This window comes from Mytilus edulis, chromosome 1 (assembly GCF_963676685.1).
Source record: "Mytilus edulis chromosome 1, xbMytEdul2.2, whole genome shotgun sequence".
NCBI lineage: Eukaryota > Metazoa > Mollusca > Bivalvia > Mytilida > Mytilidae > Mytilus > Mytilus edulis.
Window position 1 is genome coordinate 51724231 of NC_092344.1, and position 23016 is coordinate 51747246.

At 31.9% G+C, this 23016-nt stretch overlaps 1 protein-coding gene across 1 annotated transcript; it reads right to left on the reverse strand.

Annotated features, from left to right (window-relative positions):
- Positions 1-2: 2 nt before the first annotated feature.
- Positions 3-22754, reverse strand: LOC139513725 (hydroxymethylglutaryl-CoA synthase 1-like; the record flags this gene model as incomplete). Its single annotated transcript, XM_071302475.1, is given in 8 exon segments — positions 3-117; positions 2639-2778; positions 7198-7430; positions 12739-12909; positions 14714-14870; positions 16908-17072; positions 20315-20440; positions 22325-22754. Coding segments are annotated over 8 exon segments (1440 nt in total). The 3' UTR covers positions 3-96.
- Between the last annotated feature and the right edge of the window lie 262 nt (positions 22755-23016).

The window sequence follows — 23016 nt, forward strand, 5'->3', positions numbered from 1 at the left end:
TATTAAGCATACGTTTTTTATTATAATTTGGTTGTAATTCATTTTTGGTTATCACAGCAGGTCATGAATTTCTTTAAAACACCATGGATCTTTATGTCATCTTATGCCTTTGGCTACCTTCAAAAATAAAGCAAGTAGTTAAGTTTTAGTGAAGTAATTGTAATGCTCCATAACAAAAATAATAAAATTTGTATCTTTTCACTTAACCAGATGCTCGGCAGGGCCCAGCTTTATACCACCACAGAGGGTGAACCCTGAATAGTTTGGGCAAGTATGGACACTACATTTAAGCTTGATAGAGCTATGAATTTGGATTGTGATTAAATAGTTGACACAGCATAGGTTTCTGACACAGAATGAATGTGGTCTAATAAATTCTAAAAATAAATTTACAGCTAATGATCTCAAGACAATAATAATTTCTTAATTATCATATGTATTTAAATCACAGCATTTGATGTTTCTAGAAACAGTTTAAAAAATTTCATACTAGAACTATCAAACAAATAGCTGAGTACCAACATAACGAAACAAAGCTAAAGTAATTGTCCATTAACCAAGAAACTCTTGTTTCCCCCTTTTTTTGCCCCTAATTTGTAAACAGATTTAGTCATAACTCCACGACTCCAATCCTAACCATCCTTTTGTGGTGTGGAAACTTGTGATACAATTTCAGGCAATTCTATACACTGTTCCAGGAATCATTGTCTGGACACTAGAAAAATGCTTATTTGGGTCCCTTTTGTACCCCTTATTAAACCAAAGGGACCATAACCCATAAAATCAATCCAAACCTTCCTTTTTGTGGTTTCAAACTTTGTGTTTAAATTTTAAAGATTAATATTGTAATGCAAATTTCCAATTATGCTAAAATTATTGTTAAAGGAGTAGGTTCAGTAAGACCTCTTTTTGGCCCCAAAATATAGCAGTTTTTAAAAATTGTGAAAATGTTATCTTTTAACTATTTATTGGAAAGTAGAATGCTTTTGCTACATAAATGTGGGCTGTTTTTGACAATACAATGTACGGATATCGGGTACTAGCATCATTAAGTCATGCTAAATCACTGAAATCTTCACAATTTTAGCATTTTAGTTAAGTTTTAGATGGTTTCCGTCTTAAATCAAAGTGGCCGCATTCGTGTTAATTCATAAAATTTAAATGTAAGTTGTATTTGATGATAAAACATAACATAGATAAAGGTTGAGGATGAACACGGATGCGGCCAATTTCATTTTTGACAAAAACTATCTGAAAAGTGACGTTTTTTGGCATATTTGATAGATTTTTAATATTTAAGCTTGAAGCTGGGCGTTTTTAATGACTAAATCAGTTAAAGTCTTTCACATACACTAATAGAATGAATTGAAATAGACACTTAAGTGTTTAAAAAGTGTTCAAAATCCTTCGTTAGATGAACCTGAAATTTGAGGCCAAAATCGGCCTACTCCTTTCCAATTAAACTTAAGTTATTGGCAATTTTCCAATGGAGTTTATTATACTGAAGTTATTGGCAAATTTCCAATGAAGTTTATTAATACTGAAGTTTTATATATTGGCAAATTTCAAATACACAAAGTGTATAGTAGTTCAAACATTACTTTTGGATTACCTCCCTTACACTGCTTTCAAATTGTCTTAACTGTCCTTTAACCAGAAAAAAACCTTGTTTTTCTCCTTTTTTGCCCCTAATTCATAAATGATTTAAGCTATAACCCCCTTAAGTCAATCCTAAACATCACTTAGTAGTATGGAATCTTGTGGTATAATTTCAGAAAGATTCATACACTTTTACACAAGCTGTTGTCTTGAAACTACAAAAATGCTTGTTTTTGGCCCCTTTTTGGCCCTTTATTCCTAGACTGTTTGCCCCATAACCCTTAAAATAAATCCCATCCTTCTACTTATGGTATTTAACATTGTGGTACAATTTCAGAGCAATTGAAATACTTATACACAACTTATTGTCCTGAAACTAGATAAATGTTTGTTTTGGGGCCCTTTTGGCCCCTTATTCATAAACCTTAGGGACCATAACCCCCAAAATCAATCCAAAGCTTCCTTTGTGGTTATAAACATTGTGTTAAAATTTTATTCATTTCTATTTACTAATACTAAAGCTATTATCCGTAAACCATAGGTCTTCGGACGACAACGACTATGTGATACCAATATACGACTGACTGCAAAAATGTTTGTGGTCGTATAAAAACTTATGCTAAGATATTTATTACCTTATGTCAGATTTAAGAAATAATGTGCATAGCTTTAAGTTTGAATTATCTAAGATTGTATACCACTTTAAAATATTAACACTATGATTTTTTTCTTTTCCAGTTGGTTGTTAAGCTATATGTGAATTCTGGAATTTCCCTTAGATGCACTTATTTTTTGAGGATCAATGAGTACAAATTAAGTCAATCAATTAGTATTAGAAGATGTGATTTTTGTGGTTTGTTCCAACAAAACTTTCAATTATTGTCAAGATGAGTAGGTTTATCTTTTGAATGTTGTCACATACATATCCACTCTGTATCCCCTTTTCTCAACCAATTAAAACTTTGACGACAGTAAAAACTAACATATCAGGTCAAAACCCACTGATGTGAAAATAGGAACAAGTTATGTATGCGCTTACTTGTGTTTCTTCCTCACAAATATTACCATTAGGAACTGTTTGTTTACGTTGGTAGGTTCTCCTATGTTTACTGTCTATTTCTGTCAGGTACCAGGTACCAGGGAACAAATGGTCTGTAGACTGAACTGGTGTGTAGGGAGCTGCAAGCAATATATCACTACATTATTAAAAATTACAAGAGTGCACACGCTGAAATGTCTCGCCTTCTTTACTAATCATTGATATTCTGTTGAAAGTCCTCAATAACAACTGTGACATTAACCAAGAATACTAAACATTGACCAATGAACCATGAAAATTAGGTCAAGGTCAGATGAACCATACCAGGCAGATATGTACAGCTAACAATTCTTCCAAACAACAAATATAGTTGACCTATTGCTTACAGTTTAAGAAAAACAGACCAAAACACTAAAACTTAACACTGAGCAATGAACGTGAAAATTAGGTCAAGGTCAAATAAAACCTGTGCAACTGACATATAGATAATAAATATTTGTATACACCAAATATAGTTGACCTATTGCATATAGTATTAGAAAAAAAGACCAAAACTCAAAAACTTGACTTTGACCACTGAACCATGAAAATGTGGTCAAGGTCAGATGACACCTGCCAGCTAAACATGTACAACTTACAATCCTTCTATACACCAAATATAGACCTATAGCAAACAGTATAAGAAAAACAGACCAAAACACAAAAATTTAACTATAACCACTGAACCATGAAAATGAGGTCAAGGTCAGATGACACCTGCCAGTTGGACATGTACACCTTACAGTGCTTCCATACACCGAATATACTAGACCTATTGCTAATAGTATCTGAGAATGGATTTGAACATCAAAACTTAACCTTATTCACTGATCCATGAAATGAGGTCAAGGTCAAGTGAAAACTGTCTGACCAGCATGAGGATCTTGCCAGGTACGCACATACCAAATATAGTTGTCCTATTACTTATAATAAAAGAGAATTTAACATTACAAAAAATCTTAACTTTTTTTTTCAAGTAATCACTGAACCATGAAAATGAGGTCAAGGACATTGGACATGTGACTGACGGAAACTTTGTAACATGAGGCATCCATATAAAAAATATGAAGCATCCAGGTCTTCCACCTTCTAAAATATAAAGCGTTTAAGAAGTTAGCCAATGCTGCCGCCGGATCACTATCCCTATGACGAGCTTTCTGCGACAAAAGTGGCAGGCTCAATAAAAATCATTAACAAAAGCTCTTGCTAGAAACTTTTTCAGGAATCATGAATTTTTATTACTAAGAAATTTGCAGCAGATTATTTCCCTTGTTTTTTAGTAGAACTGCTTATTGCAATTAAAAGTTACAACAGAATTCCATCCAATATTTCATTACACTATTTTTCTCATTACTGGTAATATTGCTAATGACTGCATGCTTGCACAGAAAAAAATTTAACAAGGGGATAATGTTCATTTAGTGGCATAATATCTTGACCATTGAACAATATTTTAATCTTTTTAGAGAAGCTGGAAATGAGCATTGAGGTATAGAAATAAACGAAGGGGAAGGAATACTACTACAGGCAATGAGTCCTATCATATTTGTGTGAATTCCTAAAATCCATTATAAAAATAGATACATTTTTTGTGTTTTTTAAATTAATGAGGTGTTAGTTTGAATATGCTTTGGAATCTTATGAAGCATAACTTGTTAACTATGAATTTGACCAAAAAAGGTCTTTAAAATACAAATGAAAGGACTGCCTCCATGACTTTAAGTGTTTGTGGTTCATTTTTCTAGATTGCTTAAGAGTGTTATAGTACATCTAATTCAGAGAAAAAAAAGAGCAGTAAAAATTTAGTTAAAATTACAGAAAACTGAAAGACGTTGTTCTGATGTAACATTTGTCTACTTGTTTAAGAAAGCTTGTTATTTTTACCTGCTGTCATAAGAATCTGAAAACAACTGTGCTAATGTGTGTGCATGTGATTTTAAAGATGTGTTACTAATAAATAACATACATTGGGGGGGGGGGAGTAGGAGGGGCCCCAATCCCGAAATCCCGGACTTAAAAACATGAAATCCTGAGGTCCTGAATTTAAAAACATGAAATCACGAGGTTCTGAATTTAAAACCATTAAATCCCACCATCCTGACATTCGAAAAAAAGAATTCCTGAAATCCCGAGCTTAAAAACACCCGATCCTGAAGTCCTGATAAAGGTCCTTCCCCCCTCATACATTTATTTAATGAAAAGGTCATCATTTGGTCAACTCTCCAAAAATAATTTCAGTGACACTATCTGTTGATATGCTCAATGTATTATATTAATTAACAGTACATGTAAATAAAACAACTTTTTGGGAACTGTTTACTTTACTTTCTGAAACATTTTGATATGATTGGCAGCTGGGAAAAACCATCTTTTGTTTATCTACTGATAACTAGATAGGTCAATTATAGGTGTGTATATCCACCTTCATAAAAGGTTACAAGCAAGGCTGTAACTATATTTTGCTGAAGGCTTTAGGAAAAATTAAATATGATAAAAGTGGATGACTAATATGTAAAATAAATCTATTTAAATGTTTACTTCAAAAGTGTACATATGTGAGAAGTGTTTTTAAGCACTTGACTCTAGTATTCTTTCAAATGTAAGTGGATCATCTCCAAGAACATTGTATGCCAAAAAAAAGAAACTTTATGGATTTTTCTTGACTTTTTTTAAAGGATAAAAACAAAAAGATGAATTCAGGAAAATATGATGTTAATTTTCACAGTTTATCTCGCCAAGTCTTAGATAGCCTTTTTGTGCTGATGCAGCATAAAGCAATCACCAATCAATCACAATTTATCTTAAACAAAGATTATGTTAAGGGTTCTAAGAACCCTATGTCTTGTTTGTGTTTTTGTGTTTCCAGTATATAAGTGTAAATGTTGATATTTTAATTTCATATATTTTTATTATTCAAATAAAAGTTTTAACAAGGGTTTAACAGACCTTAAGTTTTCATTTGGTACCAAAACTACTAAAATATTTTACTTATTGCCAAAGTAACATACAGTTATTTTTATTCTATCATTTTAAACTATTTAGTTTAGACAAAGTTATTGATGTCTTAATATTTAGCTTAAGACAAACTAATTATTCACTGGCAAAAAAACTAATTTAATATATATGAAATACTGAAAAATGAAAAAAGATATTTATAAAATTGTGCTCTGGATAAATATAGATTATGGTTGATCATCTCAAGATTGATTTTCTCACATGAGTTGGTACGATGAAACTAAATTAAGCAATCGAGTTGAGGTGACCAAAGATAATCTGTTTATCACTACTGTGAAAGTACTTTTATTCGTGGGGTACCAATTTTCGTGGTTTTCGTGGATGACTTTATCCACGAATTTAAGTGTCCAACGAAATAAAACAACCATTGTCCAAATCAAGACATGGAAAGATCCCCATCGGTAGGTTTGACTACTGATATGATCTAAGAGAATATATTGAATAACGCCAAATCTGAGAATACTTTAATAACAGTCACACAAATACCACCGCATGCAGAATTATACCCATTTAAACTTGAATAACCTAAACTGAAAAACTTTTGATCTTTTAATTTTCATAAAAAATATTTTTGATCGATGAAAGTCAGATTTCCGGTATTGATATGCTAGTTTGATAAAGTGTTCATTTTATATCCTCGTAGTTCTCGTTTAATGGAAAATAATAATTCTATGCTGGGCTTGATTTTGATAAGAATTATTTGACAATTCAAGATACGTTTAAAGCATTTGTTTATGTTACTGTTTTGTTTAGGAGACATGTTTATAGCCTAATTAACACTTTGATGGTCTTTAAAAAATTGAAAACAACACGTTTAAAATTTCTTGCGTCCGAAGCGCTTTTAAACTGTTGATCACTTTATCATGGGTTAATGAGTGTTATCACTACGATTTACAATGGTCAATGTTTACTTTGCAATTTCCTTCAATCCAGACTATTTGTAACCTTTGTTTCTAAAGGCTTTAATTTTTCAATTATTTATTAGAAAACTAAAATCCACGAATTTAAATACCCACGAACATGTAAATATTGCTGAGACCATGAAAATTGGTACCCACGAATTAATGTACTTTCACAGTATTTAACTTATGAAGACAGTGTTAATTTCATTAGTTTCTAACAATAATTTTTCATATCACTCTACTGTTCTGAGAAAGGAAATTATCAGTCAGAATATTCAAAGGAAAATTTAATAAAATAACAATATTGTCATAATAAAGATTCGCTCCCAGTGTAATAAAAATTATGTGAAGTAAAATTGAGAATGGAAATGGGGAATATCTCAAAGAGACAACAACCTGACCAAAGAGTAAATAAAATTCCATGGAGGTTTGACAAATTTATTGATTGTCTTAAAAAACTTTAACTACAGACTAAACCTAAACAATGATGGTGGTAACTGAATTTTGGATCCCTATGTCTCACTTTCAAGACAACATGCTTGACAGATAGGTACACAGTATAAATGATGATAATTTATAACAAAGATTTTATTGCTTAAATACCTGAATTATGAGTTTCTTCTCGCAATTTCATCATCTGTGAAAAGGTTTCTGGTGAACATTTTGTCCTTTTTTCCAGATAGGATTTTACATGAGAAACATTGTCTTTTAATTGTTGTAAAGCAGATATCATTTTGTCCTCCTTTGTAAAATGAAGAGAAAACATGGCTGATGCTAGACCCGATCCATATGAAAATAAAACAATCTTCTTTCCTTGTAATTCTTCTGTTGTATGACTGCAATAAAAGGAATATATGAGACAATAATCAATTCAAGTTGTTTATCTTGTGAAGTACAAAAGGAAAATAACTCTAAAAACTATCAGAAAACAAGAATGCATCCATAGTATATAGTAGATGCTCCTCTCTCTTTATCGTTTTCTATGTTTAAGTGGACCGTGAAATTTGGGTAAAAACTCTAATTTGGCATTTAAAAAGTAGAAAGATCATATCATAGGGTACATGTATACGTAGTTTCAAGTGGATTGGACTTCAATTTCATCAAAAACTATCTTGACCAAAAACTTTAACCTGAAACTTGCACTTTCATTTTCTATGTTCAATGGACCGTGAAATTGGGATAAAATCTCTAATTTGGCATTAAAATTAAAAAGACCTTATCATAGGGAACATGTGTACTAAGTTTCAAGTTGATTGGACTTCAACTACATCAAAAGCTACCTTGACCAAAAACTTTTACCTGAAGCGGGACAGACGTATAAACAGACGAACAGATGAACGGACACACAGACCAGAAAACATAATGCCCCTCTACTATCGTAGGTTGGGCATAAAAAAACCAACTACATGTTATTTTTATGAAGTTATTCTATCACATTAATTTCATTTCCAACGTAGACTGGAATCAATTTTTTTCTCAGAATTCTGCAAATTTTATGTTAGTTTTTTGAAAAATTAACATTTGTGCAATCTTTTGCCGGGAAATATACTTTCATTGTTTAATCATACGTTTTTTGATTGAGTTAAGTCTGCCAATTGATATTTTATCGTATTTTTTTCTTTGTTGTGATGTTATTCTATTGTTTCAGAAAAAGGGAGAAGGTTTGGATCCATTAAAACGTTTAATCCCGCTGCAAATGTTTGCACCTGTCCTAAGTCAGGAATCTGATGTACAGTAGTTGTCGTTTGTTTATGTAATATATATGTGTTTCTCGTTTCTCGTTTTGTTTATATAGATTAGACCGTTGGTTTTCCCGTTTGAATGGTTTTACACTAGTAATTTTGGGGCCCTTTATAGCTTGTTGTTCGGTGTGAGCCAAGGCTCCGTGTTGAAGGCCGTACTTTAACCTATAATGGTTTACTTTTTGAATTGTTATTTGTATGGAGAGTTGTCTCATTGGCACTCACACCACATCTTCCTATATCTATTTGTTTAATACCATATTTTTCACTTTCAACTAAAATTTAAATGGGCAAGGGTGGTGCAACATATGAAATTCAGGAAAACAGATCGAAAAATGTTCAAAAATTTCAAGAAAGTATAAAAAATTATCTACTCTTTTCCCCATAAATAGATAAGGCAACATTTATAATTTACTATGAGAATCTTACAAAAAACTATCAAATGAATAGAATTTTTTTTATAAAAGAAGTATTCAACAATTGATAATATGTTTTAGTTGTCAGATTTGAATTGTCACTTGATGAAGAAAGTATGTTGATTGAGGACATAAATTATGCATGCAGCAAGCCATCAACAGATTTGTCATTTGAAGACAGAAGTTAGTAGAGAGTATAACACTCCTGGAAACACTCAGAATTAGATTTTAAAGTTTACATGAAACTACTATATTCTGAATTATGACAACACATGTACTCTTTAAGAATATGTCATAGTCAGACCTTAATAATCTGGTCCACCTTTCCTTGATTGAGACCTACTGAATTAGACTTATCACTGGTTTTGCACTAACATGAGCAACATGATGGGTGCCACATGTGAAGCAGAATCAGCTTAACTTTCCAGAGCACCTGAGATCAACCCTAGTTTTTGGTGGGGTTTGTTTTGGTCAGTCTGTAGTTTTCTATGTTTTGTTCTGTTTACTGTTGTTTGTTTGTTGTTTTCTTTTTTAGCCTTGGCGTTGTCACTTTATTTGCGACTTAGAGTTTGAATGTCTCTTTCACTTCTCTTTTAAAATAACATAAGAGATTATTTTCTGTATATCTAAACCAAAATTCTGAATTTTCTAAAGTTTATTTTACCAAGGCATAATGTGAATGAATCAATTTTTAAAGGAAAAGATTTGTTGGTTTAAAGGAATACTAGAACACACCCGCGAAATCGCAGGCATTCAGAGCTTGGTTGATAGTATGTAAAGTGTTGTAGGAAGAATTTTGTAAAAGCTTTAATGACTGGAGAATTTCAAGTCATAGGTACTGGGGTCAGGAAAATGTTCTTTTTTTTATCCCTCCTCCTTTATTTCCAAAATTCCCAATTTTTTTGTTTTCTATCAATTTCAATATGAACATACATTTAGTATGTTATGTACATTTCTATCAATTTCAATATGAACATACATTTAGTATATTATGAACATTCAAGTCAGGAGCCTATAATTCAGTGGTTGTCGTTTGTTTATGTGTTACATATTTGTTTTTCGTTAATTTTTTTGTACATAAATAAGGCCGCTATTTTTCTCGTTTGAATTGTTTTACATTGTCATTTCACGGTCTTTTTTAGCTGACTATGCAGTATGGGGGCGGGGTTACTGACTTTTCTTTCGGGTATAACTGGTCTGACAGCACTTTTCAAGTTATACCCTGTTCTAACCAGAAAACACTGGAAAACATATCCTGTTCTAAACAGAAATATCGAAAAACATACCCTGTTCTAGACACGCTCAGAAAATGTATACCATGTTCTAGACCATATAAAATAGATGCTGTTCTAGACTTTATCTTAACAGTTAAATAAGCGATCCTGTTCTAGACAAATACTTTGTTATAAAAAAAAAACTGTTATCACCAGCAGGGCATGAAAAAGCGACCCTGTTCTAACCAGCAGACATGAAAAAGGGACCCTGTTTTAATCAGCATAAAATGAAAAAGAGACCCTGTTTTGCGGCACACTCGTACCTCTAAAAATATAGGAAGTAACCCCTCCCCCTGGATCCAAGTATACAGAACCAGGTGCTCCACAGGGCGCAGCTTTATACGACCGCAGAGGTCGAACCCTGAACAGTTGGGGCAAGTATGGACAAAACATTCAAGCGTGATACAGCTTTGAATTTGGATTGTGATCAAATTTTTGACATTACATGGTTTTTTTTTACACAAAACAAATGTCAAGATTTTACAAATCAATTAAAGATTTCTTATTCAAACTTTTTAAATCTAAAATTAAAAAGTTGACACAGCATAGGTTTCTGACACAGAATGAATGTGGTCTGATGAACTTAAAAGGTTTTTTTTGCCTTTGAGCAATTCACTATGCTGTTGAATATTAATCCTCTCAAAAAAATGTTTGAAGAAATTTTCTTTTTATTTATGAAATCTGAAATGAGAAAAATTTAACCCCCCCCCCTTTTTTTTCACATCCCCGTTTCCCTTTTTCCAAAACTGATATCAATTCAAATTTCTAATGGAGTTTGCAACAATAACTACTCTTTTAAATACATCATAAAATATTAAAATGTAAAATAAAGTGCTTGTTATCACTGAATGGTAAAGATTGGTTGGTAGTAAAAGTGAATATACATTGTTTATTGTATAAAACAATAAAAAAAACTTCATCAGCAATATTTTATATTGGCAAATTTCCAATGAAGTTATTTACATAAAGTTATTGGCAAATAAAAATAGAAAATGACATCATAGTCATGTTTGGCAAATGTCCAACATACATTATCTAAAAACATTTTAGATAAGATAAGGAAAAAAAGCTTCATCAGCAACATTTTATATTGGCAAATTTCCAATGAAGTTATTTACATAAAGTTATTGGCAAATAAAAATAGAAAATGACATCGTAGTCATGTCTGGCAAATTTCCAACATATATTATCAACTACTATTCTATACAAAGAAAGATAACTCCAATTGAAAATTAATTGCTATTGCACAATATTGTGCAATTAGATATTTCTTGCTATTGTGCAATACTGTGCAATTGAAAATTTCTTGCTATTGCACAATACTTGATATGGAATCCTGATTTGGACCAACTTGAAAACTGGGCCCATAATCAAAAATCAAAGTACATATTTAGATAAAGCATATCAAATAAGCCCAAGAATTTAATTTTTGTTAAAATCAAACTTAGTTTAATTTTGGACCCTTTGGACCTTAATGTAGACCAATTTGAAAACTGGACCAAAAATTAAGAATCTACATACACAGTTAGATTTGGCATATCAAAGAACCCATTTATTCAATTTTTGATGAAATCAAACAAAGTTTAATTTTGGACCCCCATTTGGACCAACTTGAAAACTAGGCCAATAATTAAAAATCTAAGTACATTTTTAAATTCAGCATATCAAAGAACCCCAAGGATTCAATTTTTGTTAAAATCAAACTAAGTTTAATTTTGGACCCTTTGGACCTTAATGTAGACCAATTTGAAAACGGGACCAAAAATTAAGAATCTACATACATAGTTAGATTCGGCATATCAAAGAACCCCAATTATTCAATTTTTGATGAAATCACACAAAGTTCAATTTTGGACCCTTTGGACCCCTTATTCCTAAACTGTTGGGACCAAAACTCCCAAAATCAAACCTAACCTTCCTTTTATGGTCATAAACCTTGTGTTAAAATTTCATTGATTTCTATTTACTTATACTAAAGTTATTGTGCGAAAACCAAGAATAATGCTTATTTGGGCCCTTTTTTGGCCCTTAATTCCTAAACTGTTCGAACCAAAACTCCCAAAATCCATCCCAACCTTCCTTTTGTGGTCATAAACCTTGTGTCAAAATTTCAAAGATTTCTATTCACTTAAACTAAAGTTATAGTGCGAAAACCAAGAAAATGCTTATTTGGGCCCCTTTTGGCCCCTAATTCCTAAAATGTTGGGACCAAAACTCCCAAAATCAATCCCAACCTTCCTTTTGTGGTTATAAACCTTGTGTTAAAATTTCATTGATTTCTATTCACTTTTACTAAAGTTAGAGTGCGAAAACTAAAAGTATTGGACAACGACGACGACGACGCAGAACGAAGACGCCAACGTGATAGCAATATACGACCAAAAAATTAAAATTTTTGCGGTCGTATAAAAATGCAAACTGGAAGTCTAATTTGACTTTAAATTTTGTCCAATGACGGAAACAATACCCGGATGCCTTTTTTCTCCCAAAATAACTCAATCTGAATAATCATATGAACAGATGACAAATGTGAATATGCACTGTACCTATAGGACACAGAGGCATGATGATTAATTTATTGTGGAAAGAAGAGAAGCGACACACAAAATGAGGTCTCCTCGTTTAATAATATAGATACTTCTTCTTCTTATCGTTCGCCTTTTAAAGGAATGTACTAATACTTGTATACAAATACATAGAAAAACTCAATACCTTAAAATATAGGACACCAGTCCTCCATACACTGAGGGTGTGTACATGTTTCCTACTTGGTTTGCCAGCAATAAGGATGGTTTTGTTTTCTTCTCAAACAACTCTTTGCTAGATGACATAAAATCTTTCTCCAAGTCTTTATTAAATATAGAGTTTTCAGGGGTTACATCTCTGTGAAAAGAAATAATAATTTTCATGATTTATGTATCTACTGATTTTATCCTTCTCTCTTATATACACATGACTTTTGTATTGTGTCTTTTTTCATGAGAAGAATAATTCACTCTCAATAATACATATTAATGATTCCATCAATTGCATGTCAAAATGAATGGTCATTCAAGTTTGCAGCAGCTGAATGAACGAATATAAATATAATATTTCCCATTTTTACAGTACTAACAATGTGATCATTTTTGCATTTTATAACATGGCCTTGAAAATAAACACTCCATCTATTTAATATATAAGCAGGGACAAGTCATGCAATGAGGATTATCCATCTGTGTAAATACATATTTCATTATGAATGAGGGCCCTCATGGGGTTTTTGATTATGTGATTACTTGGCCGTTTTTTTAATGATTATTTGATTATTAAGCCAAATATTTCATGATTATTTGATTACCTAGGACTGTATTTTTAGTTTATGATTATTTGATTACTAAAGATAAGCAAATATTTAATGATTATGTGATTATATTGGCAAAAAAATGGTGATTATGTGATTACTAGGACCCCCCCATGAGGGGCCTCATGAATATAACCTTTTGCAGGATTTTTTTTTTACACTTTTCCTTCTTATAAAACACTTTGTGAAGCTTCTACCATACCAACACAAATTTATATTTCCTGATACCTAAGAGGAAATAACACATTGCAATGTGCACCCCATAGACATAAATTTATGCCTAAACTGTTATCAATAGCATTACAAATGCTGACAAGGGTAAAACATACAAGACACCTGCAAAAAGCTGTACAAGCATTTCAAATTAATAAAGAGGTGTTACCTCATACTCACAATATAGAAATCCTTACCCTAAAACAGATCTAATTGTACAGTTTGATTTAAATTATAATTCTCTAAGTCATAATTTCATATACCAGGACTTACCAATGAAGTTATGTTGTATTACAGTTAGAACCTAATTTTTTTTCTTTTTCATACAAAAAATAGTGTATCTAAGTGTGACGTGGGATTGTCGATTTTTTGTTAGCCTGACACGTGAAAAATCAAATTATTGTGTCGTGAAAATGGGAAATGATGTCTAGCAAGACACAGGAAATTACAAAAAAAATGAGAATTGGTTAGGTACATAGTGTAAGCAGGATACGGGAATCTGACAAAACAGTAAGCGGGATCTGGGATTAGAAACCCCCAATGAGACCCCCTTAATATGTCTTATCGCAATGCGTGTAAATTATCGCGTTGTGATTGGTTTATCTTGGGTGTTTCAAATCACCTTTTTTTTTAATTTGGGGGGGGGGGGGGTTCTAATTCCTCAACTGTTGGGACCAAAACACCCAAAATCAATCCCAACCTTCCTTTTATGGTCATAAACCTTGTGTTTAAATTTCATAGATTTCTATTTACTTTAACTTAAGTTAGAGTGCGAAAACCAAATGTCTTCGGACGACGACACCAACGGGATACCAATATACAACCAAAAAATTTTCAATTTTTGCGGTCGTATAAAAAATCAGCCATTGACTATTTCTTATTCCATTAAGTTTCAGAGTTTTGAGAACACTAAGTAAGAAAACAGAAAACAATTTCAAGATGGACTGAAAAAAAGTAAAGCTTAATGCCCTCCAAGTCTAGGGGCAGGTGCAACAAATTGGAACTGATTAAGAGTCCTTTTGCAGCCTTTTATGATGTTTATAAATAATATATATTTATAGTTTGTTATATCGTTTCATTAGGTAACTAGCAAAACTACAAAAGCTAACTATTATGTTAATTCATAATTACCTATATTTTTCAAGACCACGATATCTGTTTGCAAAATCTGGATCAGGGTCATCCCAAAAGTCATTTAACATCAGTCTAGCAAAGGATTTCTGCACAAGTTTACAGTATGGAGAATGAAATATAAAACTATCAATTGAATCCACTAAACTTTTATTGTCTAAAATAGAAAATACAAAAACTTTTGTTAATATTTCACATTGAGACAAATTATCAGCCATAGACACCCAACAATATGAATCACTAAGACTGTTTAAAGGACACAATATTACATTCAAATAGGAACAATGGCACTGTCACTCTATAAAGTTTTTAATGAAAAATTTCTACACTTCTATAATACTAAAATTACGAGGTCCAATTTGTCAGCCGTCATCACGTAAAAACGACGAATCAAAGAATTCAGCTTTATATATAACTAATATAGTACAAAGGTGTAGATTAAAAATTACACCACTCGAGGCCCTTTTATTTTCCACGTAATTAATATTGCCAATAATTAAGAAGTTCCGGGTCGAGTCCGATACCGATACCAATAGTATATTCACCTGTTACCTATTACCTTATCTGTACGTTCCGCATCTAACAGGTGCACCACCAAACGGTGTATTTAGGATTATGCTATATACACGGATCATAATCACAGGGTTGACACTACTAAATTTGATCATTGTCAAATTGTTACCTATTGTAGTATTTTAATCAGTAAGACTTTCTAAGATAACAATATGAATACTAAAAATCTGGACTAAAAATAAGGTGTATATAGGAACCGTTTTCAATTTGTTAGCGGGCATGGCATAAAACAGTGAATCAAATAATTCAACTTTATTTATAACTAACATAGGACAATGCTGTTGATTAAAAATTACTCCATTCCAGGACCTTTTGTTATCCAAATAATTAATATTACCAATAATTGATAAGTTCCAGTTCGACGGGTTCAAACAGAAAGATTTGAAAGCAGAGAAAACTGTGTATCTTATTATCGGCATGACTTTATCAGATAAAAAATAATACTAAAATAAGGCTTGCGCATAGTTATATACTTAAATTTCGTCACGGACCCGCGATATCACGGGTGTGTTCTAGTTATTATATATATTTTAACAAACAATTACCCTGTATACAAAAATAAGAATATGAAGTATAAGTAGAATGACCAATTGCACTAAGAGGAAACATTTGAATTTTCTTTGAACTTTCTTAGAAAATTGCTTATCTGCATACATATGGGATCATAAAAAGCAAATAGAAGTTCTGTTAGTTTATAAAATATCCACACAAAAAATTTCTCAAAAAAATAAATGTTTTGAGATACCTCTCAAAATCTGGAAGCTCAATTTTCCAAAGGAATAACAAGTGAAACTGTGAGCTACTGCTCACTGATGATACCCCTGCCGCAAGTGGATAATTTTAATAGTGTAAAAATATGCAAGTGTTCGGTAAACAGGAAGTTGTCGAGTGATGAATCTGAAAACACATCACACGGTATAGCTGACTTGTATAAATCCTGAAACCAAATTTCAGAAATCCTTGTATTGTAGTTCCTGAGAAAAATGTGACGGAAATTTTCAACTTGGTTATCATGTGTAAAATAATACAAGTGTTCGGTAAACAGGAAGTTGTCGAGTGATGAATCTGAAAACGCATCACACAGTATAGCTGACTTGTATAAATCCTGAAACCAAATTTCAGAAATCCTTGTATTGTTGTTCCTGAGAAAAATGTGACGGAAATTTTCAACTTGGATATCATGTGTAAAATAGTACAAGTGTTCGGTAAACAGGAAGTTGTTGAGTTATGAATCTGAAAACGCATCACAGGGTATAGCATACTTATATAAACCTTGAAACAAAATTTCAGAAGTCCTTATATTGTAGTTCCTGAGAAAAATGCGACGAAAAATATTCATGGGACAGACGGACTGACGGAAGGACAGACAGAGGTAAAACAGTATACCCCCCTTTTTTGAAAGCGGGGGTATAACAATGAAAATCTTTATTGCTGATCCTGATCTTGTAGGATCTGTTTAACATGTGGATTATTCACTGTTTATGTTATTGAAAAAGGGATACATCATCCCTGATAAATAATTAATATAGAGACATTATCACATATATATAGCCTTAGATTGTTGATATGATTTTGTTTTAGTGATATGTACCCTATTTATACTTATATTCATAGCACTTACCACTAATGCCCATTTTCTTTGCTTTAGACTTATACATATGATAACATTTATCTAAAGCATTAACATAACATTGTACAGATAACTTCCCATCCACAACAGGATATTCTGATGAAAGGTCTGGTTTGTAGAAATCATACGCATGCTGCATGTATATACTTCTTACTCCTGCAAAAACACATTTAAAAGTTAGAACTGATTCATCTTAAAGTGAATATAGATGTCCTAGGAAATGATAATCCAAATAAAATCTTCATTTCATATGTAAATAATTATCTCCCCTTCATAATGTCAACCAGGAATTATGTTGGTTCAAATACATCTTCCTATGGTATATGCAAAGTTGTTTTTTTTATTGATACAAATTTACCAATCTTAACAATGTTTAACACTGAACCTCTATTCATACTAGCATTTTTGTTTGCCATATGAGAATTTGTTGTTGATAACATATATTAGATGTTCTCTGTAGCTGTAGTAGCTATGTTGAAAGATGTGCATAAAGGCGAATTATAAATATACCAATTGTTTAGTCTATACAAAAACAATTTTGTTCAGGGGTCAGCTGAAGCCCGCCTCCAATTGGTGACCTTGGGTTGTTTTCTTCTCTTTGATACATTCCCCATTTCCATTTTCAATTCTACTGTGTAAGATAACAGCTGTTTTTTGGAGAAGATGACTGCAACTTGGGTACGGTTACTCTATTGTTTAAAGCTATAAGCTCCACAGAAATTCATAATTAATCCCAATAATTACTTGTGTAAGGTAGCACTCCACAGTTAGAAAATAAAATTAAAAATGAGCCCCAAAATGTTTTATCATCTCTTATTCCTGGATTTCTAATACATTAACCTAACTGTTTGTGTTGTACATGTGCATATGTATGTAATCAGTATCTTCCATAGATTCAATTTTCAAAAGTTAAAAGGATGAAAATTAATTCCTTTTATGTGTATCCATGGCAACATTCTGCATTTATTTACCATAAAATATTGCAAAAAGGGGGGTGAACATGTCATATATCCCCCCAAAATTTGGATCAAACTAGAATTTCAATGCCTTTGAGTGATACCTTTTTAGAAACTGTTTTCTTAAATCTTCCTAATGATCAAATAAAAAATGGGTGTCTTTCGCCTCATTTTTTCGTAAAATCCAATCACAAAGTTCGTGCGATAAAAAGTTGGAAAAAAACATTGCAATAATTGCCGGACCAATGTATGGTATGGACATGCAAATACGGACTGTCATACAGAAAACAGCCTATATTACATACATTACATAACCTTGATGTTCATATAAACCCAATACAAAGGCTATTTTAATACTCAGCTATCCAAAAATGAATTTTATTGCACACTAGCTCTCATATTTGAAAAATTCACAGGGGCCAAAATGCGAAACTACACACCTAACTGTGGAGTGCTACCTTAAGGTGAAATTTTTCCCCTTCTGCCTCAATATTTTTTATATTTTCTGTGTTCTACTCGCTGTTACGATGAAAATGGTACCTTAATTTTTAAAATTGGTTCAGTAATAAAGATTTTATGAAGGTTAGCAGTTGATGTTGAAACGCGACAAAAAGTGATTTCAAAATAAATGCTGGATCATAGTGAAAAACTTCAAGTCTGTCTCATTTTTGGGGTAAATTTCCAAAACTTTCCTCTTTTTTTTATTTGAAATTATAAAATTGCCTTAAAAGAGGACAAATTGTACAAGTTTTAGGTGTTTGAAAGCACAAATAGGTAATTTTTGCTGTAAATAGCATACCTAACCTTGGTTTAGAAGCTCTCAAGCAGGGTATAAATTTCTAACAGTACTGGCATCATTAAATTTAATTAATGCCAAATTATAATATAAAATCCTGCTAAAAATGTTTATTTGACTTATTCGCATTCAAAAATATAAAGCGATACATTCTGAGATTATCATATAAAGCGCAATCTTTGGTTACAAGGGCAAAGCTTACGGAGTACAAATTTAAGTCCGCAACATGTCTAAGTGTCAAAATGTGTATATTTGGTTGCTAAGGACAGTAAACAATAAAATTAACATAAATTGCATTCCTAGCAGTTTTTTTACCTTCAGAACTAAAACAAGAACATAAAAGACTAAAGATTTGTGGTCAATTTTATCTTAAAAAGTGCATTTCTGTGCTTTCTGATGTGCCATAAGGTAGCACTCCACAGTTAGAAAATAAAATTAAAAATGAGCCCCAAAATGTTTTATCATCTCTTATTCCTGGATTTCTAATACATTAACCTAACTGTTTGTGTTGTACATGTGCATATGTATGTAATCAGTATCTTCCATAGATTCAATTTTCAAAAGTTAAAAGGATGAAAATTAATTCCTTTTATGTGTATCCATGGCAACATTCTGCATTTATTTACCATAAAATATTGCAAAAAGGGGGGTGAACATGTCATATATCCCCCCAAAATTTGGATCAAACTAGAATTTCAATGCCTTTGAGTGATACCTTTTTAGAAACTGTTTTCTTAAATCTTCCTAATGATCAAATAAAAAATGGGTGTCTTTCGCCTCATTTTTTCGTAAAATCCAATCACAAAGTTCGTGCGATAAAAAGTTGGAAAAAAACATTGCAATAATTGCCGGACCAATGTATGGTATGGACATGCAAATACGGACTGTCATACAGAAAACAGCCTATATTACATACATTACATAACCTTGATGTTCATATAAACCCAATACAAAGGCTATTTTAATACTCAGCTATCCAAAAATGAATTTTATTGCACACTAGCTCTCATATTTGAAAAATTCACAGGGGCCAAAATGCGAAACTACACACCTAACTGTGGAGTGCTACCTAAAACAATTCAAACAGGAAAACTAACCGTCTAATCCATATAAAAACCAAGAATGTGTCCCAAGTACATGGATGCCCTAACGGTAACCGCACTATCATTTCCTTTGTTCAATGGACCGTGCAAATGGGGGGAAATCTCTAATTTGGCATTAAAATTTAAAAAATCAATCCATAAGAAACATGTGTACTAAGTTTCAAGTTAATTGGACTTCAACTTCATCAAAAACTACCTTGATCAAAACTTGAACCTGAAGCGGGACAGATGGACGAACAGAATCACAGACCAGAAAACCTAATGCCCATAAATTAAATTGGGCATAAAAAAAAGAGAGAAACACCTATGAACCATAACAGCAAATAAATTATAAACATATATTTGATAAACATAATGAGATTTACAATAAAAAAAACAACTGAAAAGTGTGTCACTAAATGTGATTCAGGTTTTGCTCATTTTAAAACTTTTGTGCCTGTCACAAATTAGAAAATGCTTCATTATACAAATTTGCAAACACTACAGTTTGTAGTTGAAAAAAACATTCTTATTAACTTCCTTCACAATTTATAATAATAATACCTCTATGAAACACTAGAGGGGCATTTGGTCCCAGAAGCATAGCTACTGCACCAGCGCCACCTGTGCATCTAGCATTTCCTGTGGCATAAACTGCAATATCTCCTGCTACAACCATGGCATAACGACCTGAAATAATGATAATCTAATTGTGTGAGAATAATACTAAGTATAATGTAAATATAAAATTTTAACTTCTTTTCCTTAAACTTGATGAAATTTCAATAATGATCACAAATATATGTTCATTTAACATGGCATCAACAAATGAAGTTAGGGCTTACATTTCTATGGTATGTAAGGACCTTATATAATTTAACAGACAGACAGTACTTGTAAGTTGTTATAATAAATAGTTATAGAATATTCTGTGTATCAGGGAGAAATTAAATAGAAGTAATAATGAATTCTAATGTGTTTAAATGTGAAAATAGAATATAATGCTTTGCTGAGCACAGCCGGATACAGCCACAGAGGTCAAACCCTGAACAGTTGAGGCTAATTTGGACAAAATATTCAAGCTTGATACTGTCTAAATTAGAATTGTGATCAAATTTTTACATAACATACACATGTAGGTTTTTAACACAAAATAACCTTACAATTCTTTTCTGGAATACTGTGCAATTGAAGATTTCTTCTGAATTCAAAAAAATTGGAAAAGAAATCCCCACCCAAATTTTTTAATCCCACCTTGGAGCAATAACCCAAAATCTCAATCCTATCCTTTCCTTTGCAGTATGAAACCTTGTAGTACAATTTCATTCAAAGATCCATACACTGACACACAAGTTATTGTCTGGAACCTAGAAAAATGCTTGTTTTTGGCCCCTTTTTGGCCCTAAATTCCTAAACTGTTGGCCCCATTACCCCTTAAATGAATGTTAACCTTCTACTTGTGGCATTAAACATTGTGGTACAATTTCAGAGCAATCGAAATACTAATACACAAGTTATAATCCTGAAACTAGAAAATGCTTGTTTTGGGCCCCTAATTCCTAAAAGGTTGGGACCATCATCCCAAAAATCAATCTCAACCTTCCTTTTGTGGTATTGAACCTTCTTAAAAAATTTCATAGAGATCCATTCACCTAAACTTAAGTTATTGTCCAGACACCAATGTGTCTTCGGATGACGCATGACATCACCCAAAAACTTTTTTTGCGGTTGTATAAAAATTATCTTTCAATTTCATTTCCTTCTGTTCAATGTATTTACTGGTGGCAATTTGACAGAGTCATAATTCATATTTATAAGCAATCAATAAGCATGAATTGAAAACATAATAATAAAATACCATTGAAACTTATTTTTTTTAGATATGATCTTGTGTGGTAGTTAATCTCTTATTTTTCCATGATGTGTGCATGGTTGATGAAAGAAAGAAAATAAAGTTTAATATTTGTCTCTTGAAAGAATACTTGAAATTATTATAACATTTGGTGGTTAATCTATTAGACATATATTTGTACAAATAAATATATAAAAATTTGTATGTAACTCAAAACATTCAATTGCTGCACATGTTAATAACATTCTGATATTTTTATTTTCATAAACAAGTTCATGTATACATAATTCAATGTTCTTCTAATTTTGACACAAATGTATCAATTTTATATAAAGGTCAATATCCCTTATACAAATGATTTAACTGAACTGCTGCCAAAAAGAGGCCATTGTAATTAGCTAATATAGTTTACATGCATGTATAGGACTTATTCATCCGTAAAGGGTATTGGCAATACTGCTCTAATCTGTTTCAGTTAAAAGACATTAAAGCATACTGAACAAAAAATTTAAAGCTTATCTTTTCTCTCATTATATTAAATAAGTAATTACATTTGAAATTTTACATTGAATTTGTAATCTGATTTTCATTTGTACAAAATATGATGTATAAAAGCCTAATGATTGGTGGTCATACTAGTTAGCCAGATGGTTTCTAAAGATAATTTATTTTTTAAAAGAGACTGGTTACATAGTACTTTTATATAATTATCATATATTTACCATCCCATGAACTGGATTCTATCCAGTTAATAGCATTAAAAAGAGCAGACGTTCCACCAAAACATGCATTTGTTGTATCTATGCCTTCAATGTCATGATTCCCACTCGTTTCAAACAACTGCATTAATACTGTTTTAACACTTTTAGATTTATCAATAATTGTCTCAGTACCGACCTCCAGACGCCCAATGTCATTGTAGGAAATATTATTCTTTTCAATTAAGCTCTGAACAACTGTGAGACAGAGTGAGTTAATATCTTCCCTGTCTGAACAGAACCCCATCTTGGACTGTCCTAGTCCAATTGTGTATTTTCCTGTTGATGCACCATCAAAAGTCTCCAGTTCGGACTGGTCAACATATTGTGAAGGGAAATACACTTCTACAGCCACAATTCCTACATCTTTAGGCCAATTGTTCTGATCCATTTTCTAAGTATTAAATATTTGACCTCAAATTAACTTTTCATGTACTTCAAAACTTTTCTGAAATAAGAATTATTTGTTCGATTAAACAAAATCCAATAAATTTTATGTTTTGATTACCAAAGAACATAGATATAAAGGGATACAAATGCAACAGTTCATCAAGTTCATGAAAATTTAGTTTGTAGCTTTTGAATCTTTTTAATTCAAAGAAAAATGCCACCTTATTTCTCAGATATTGCATTACAGACTGACAAGGTTAATTCTA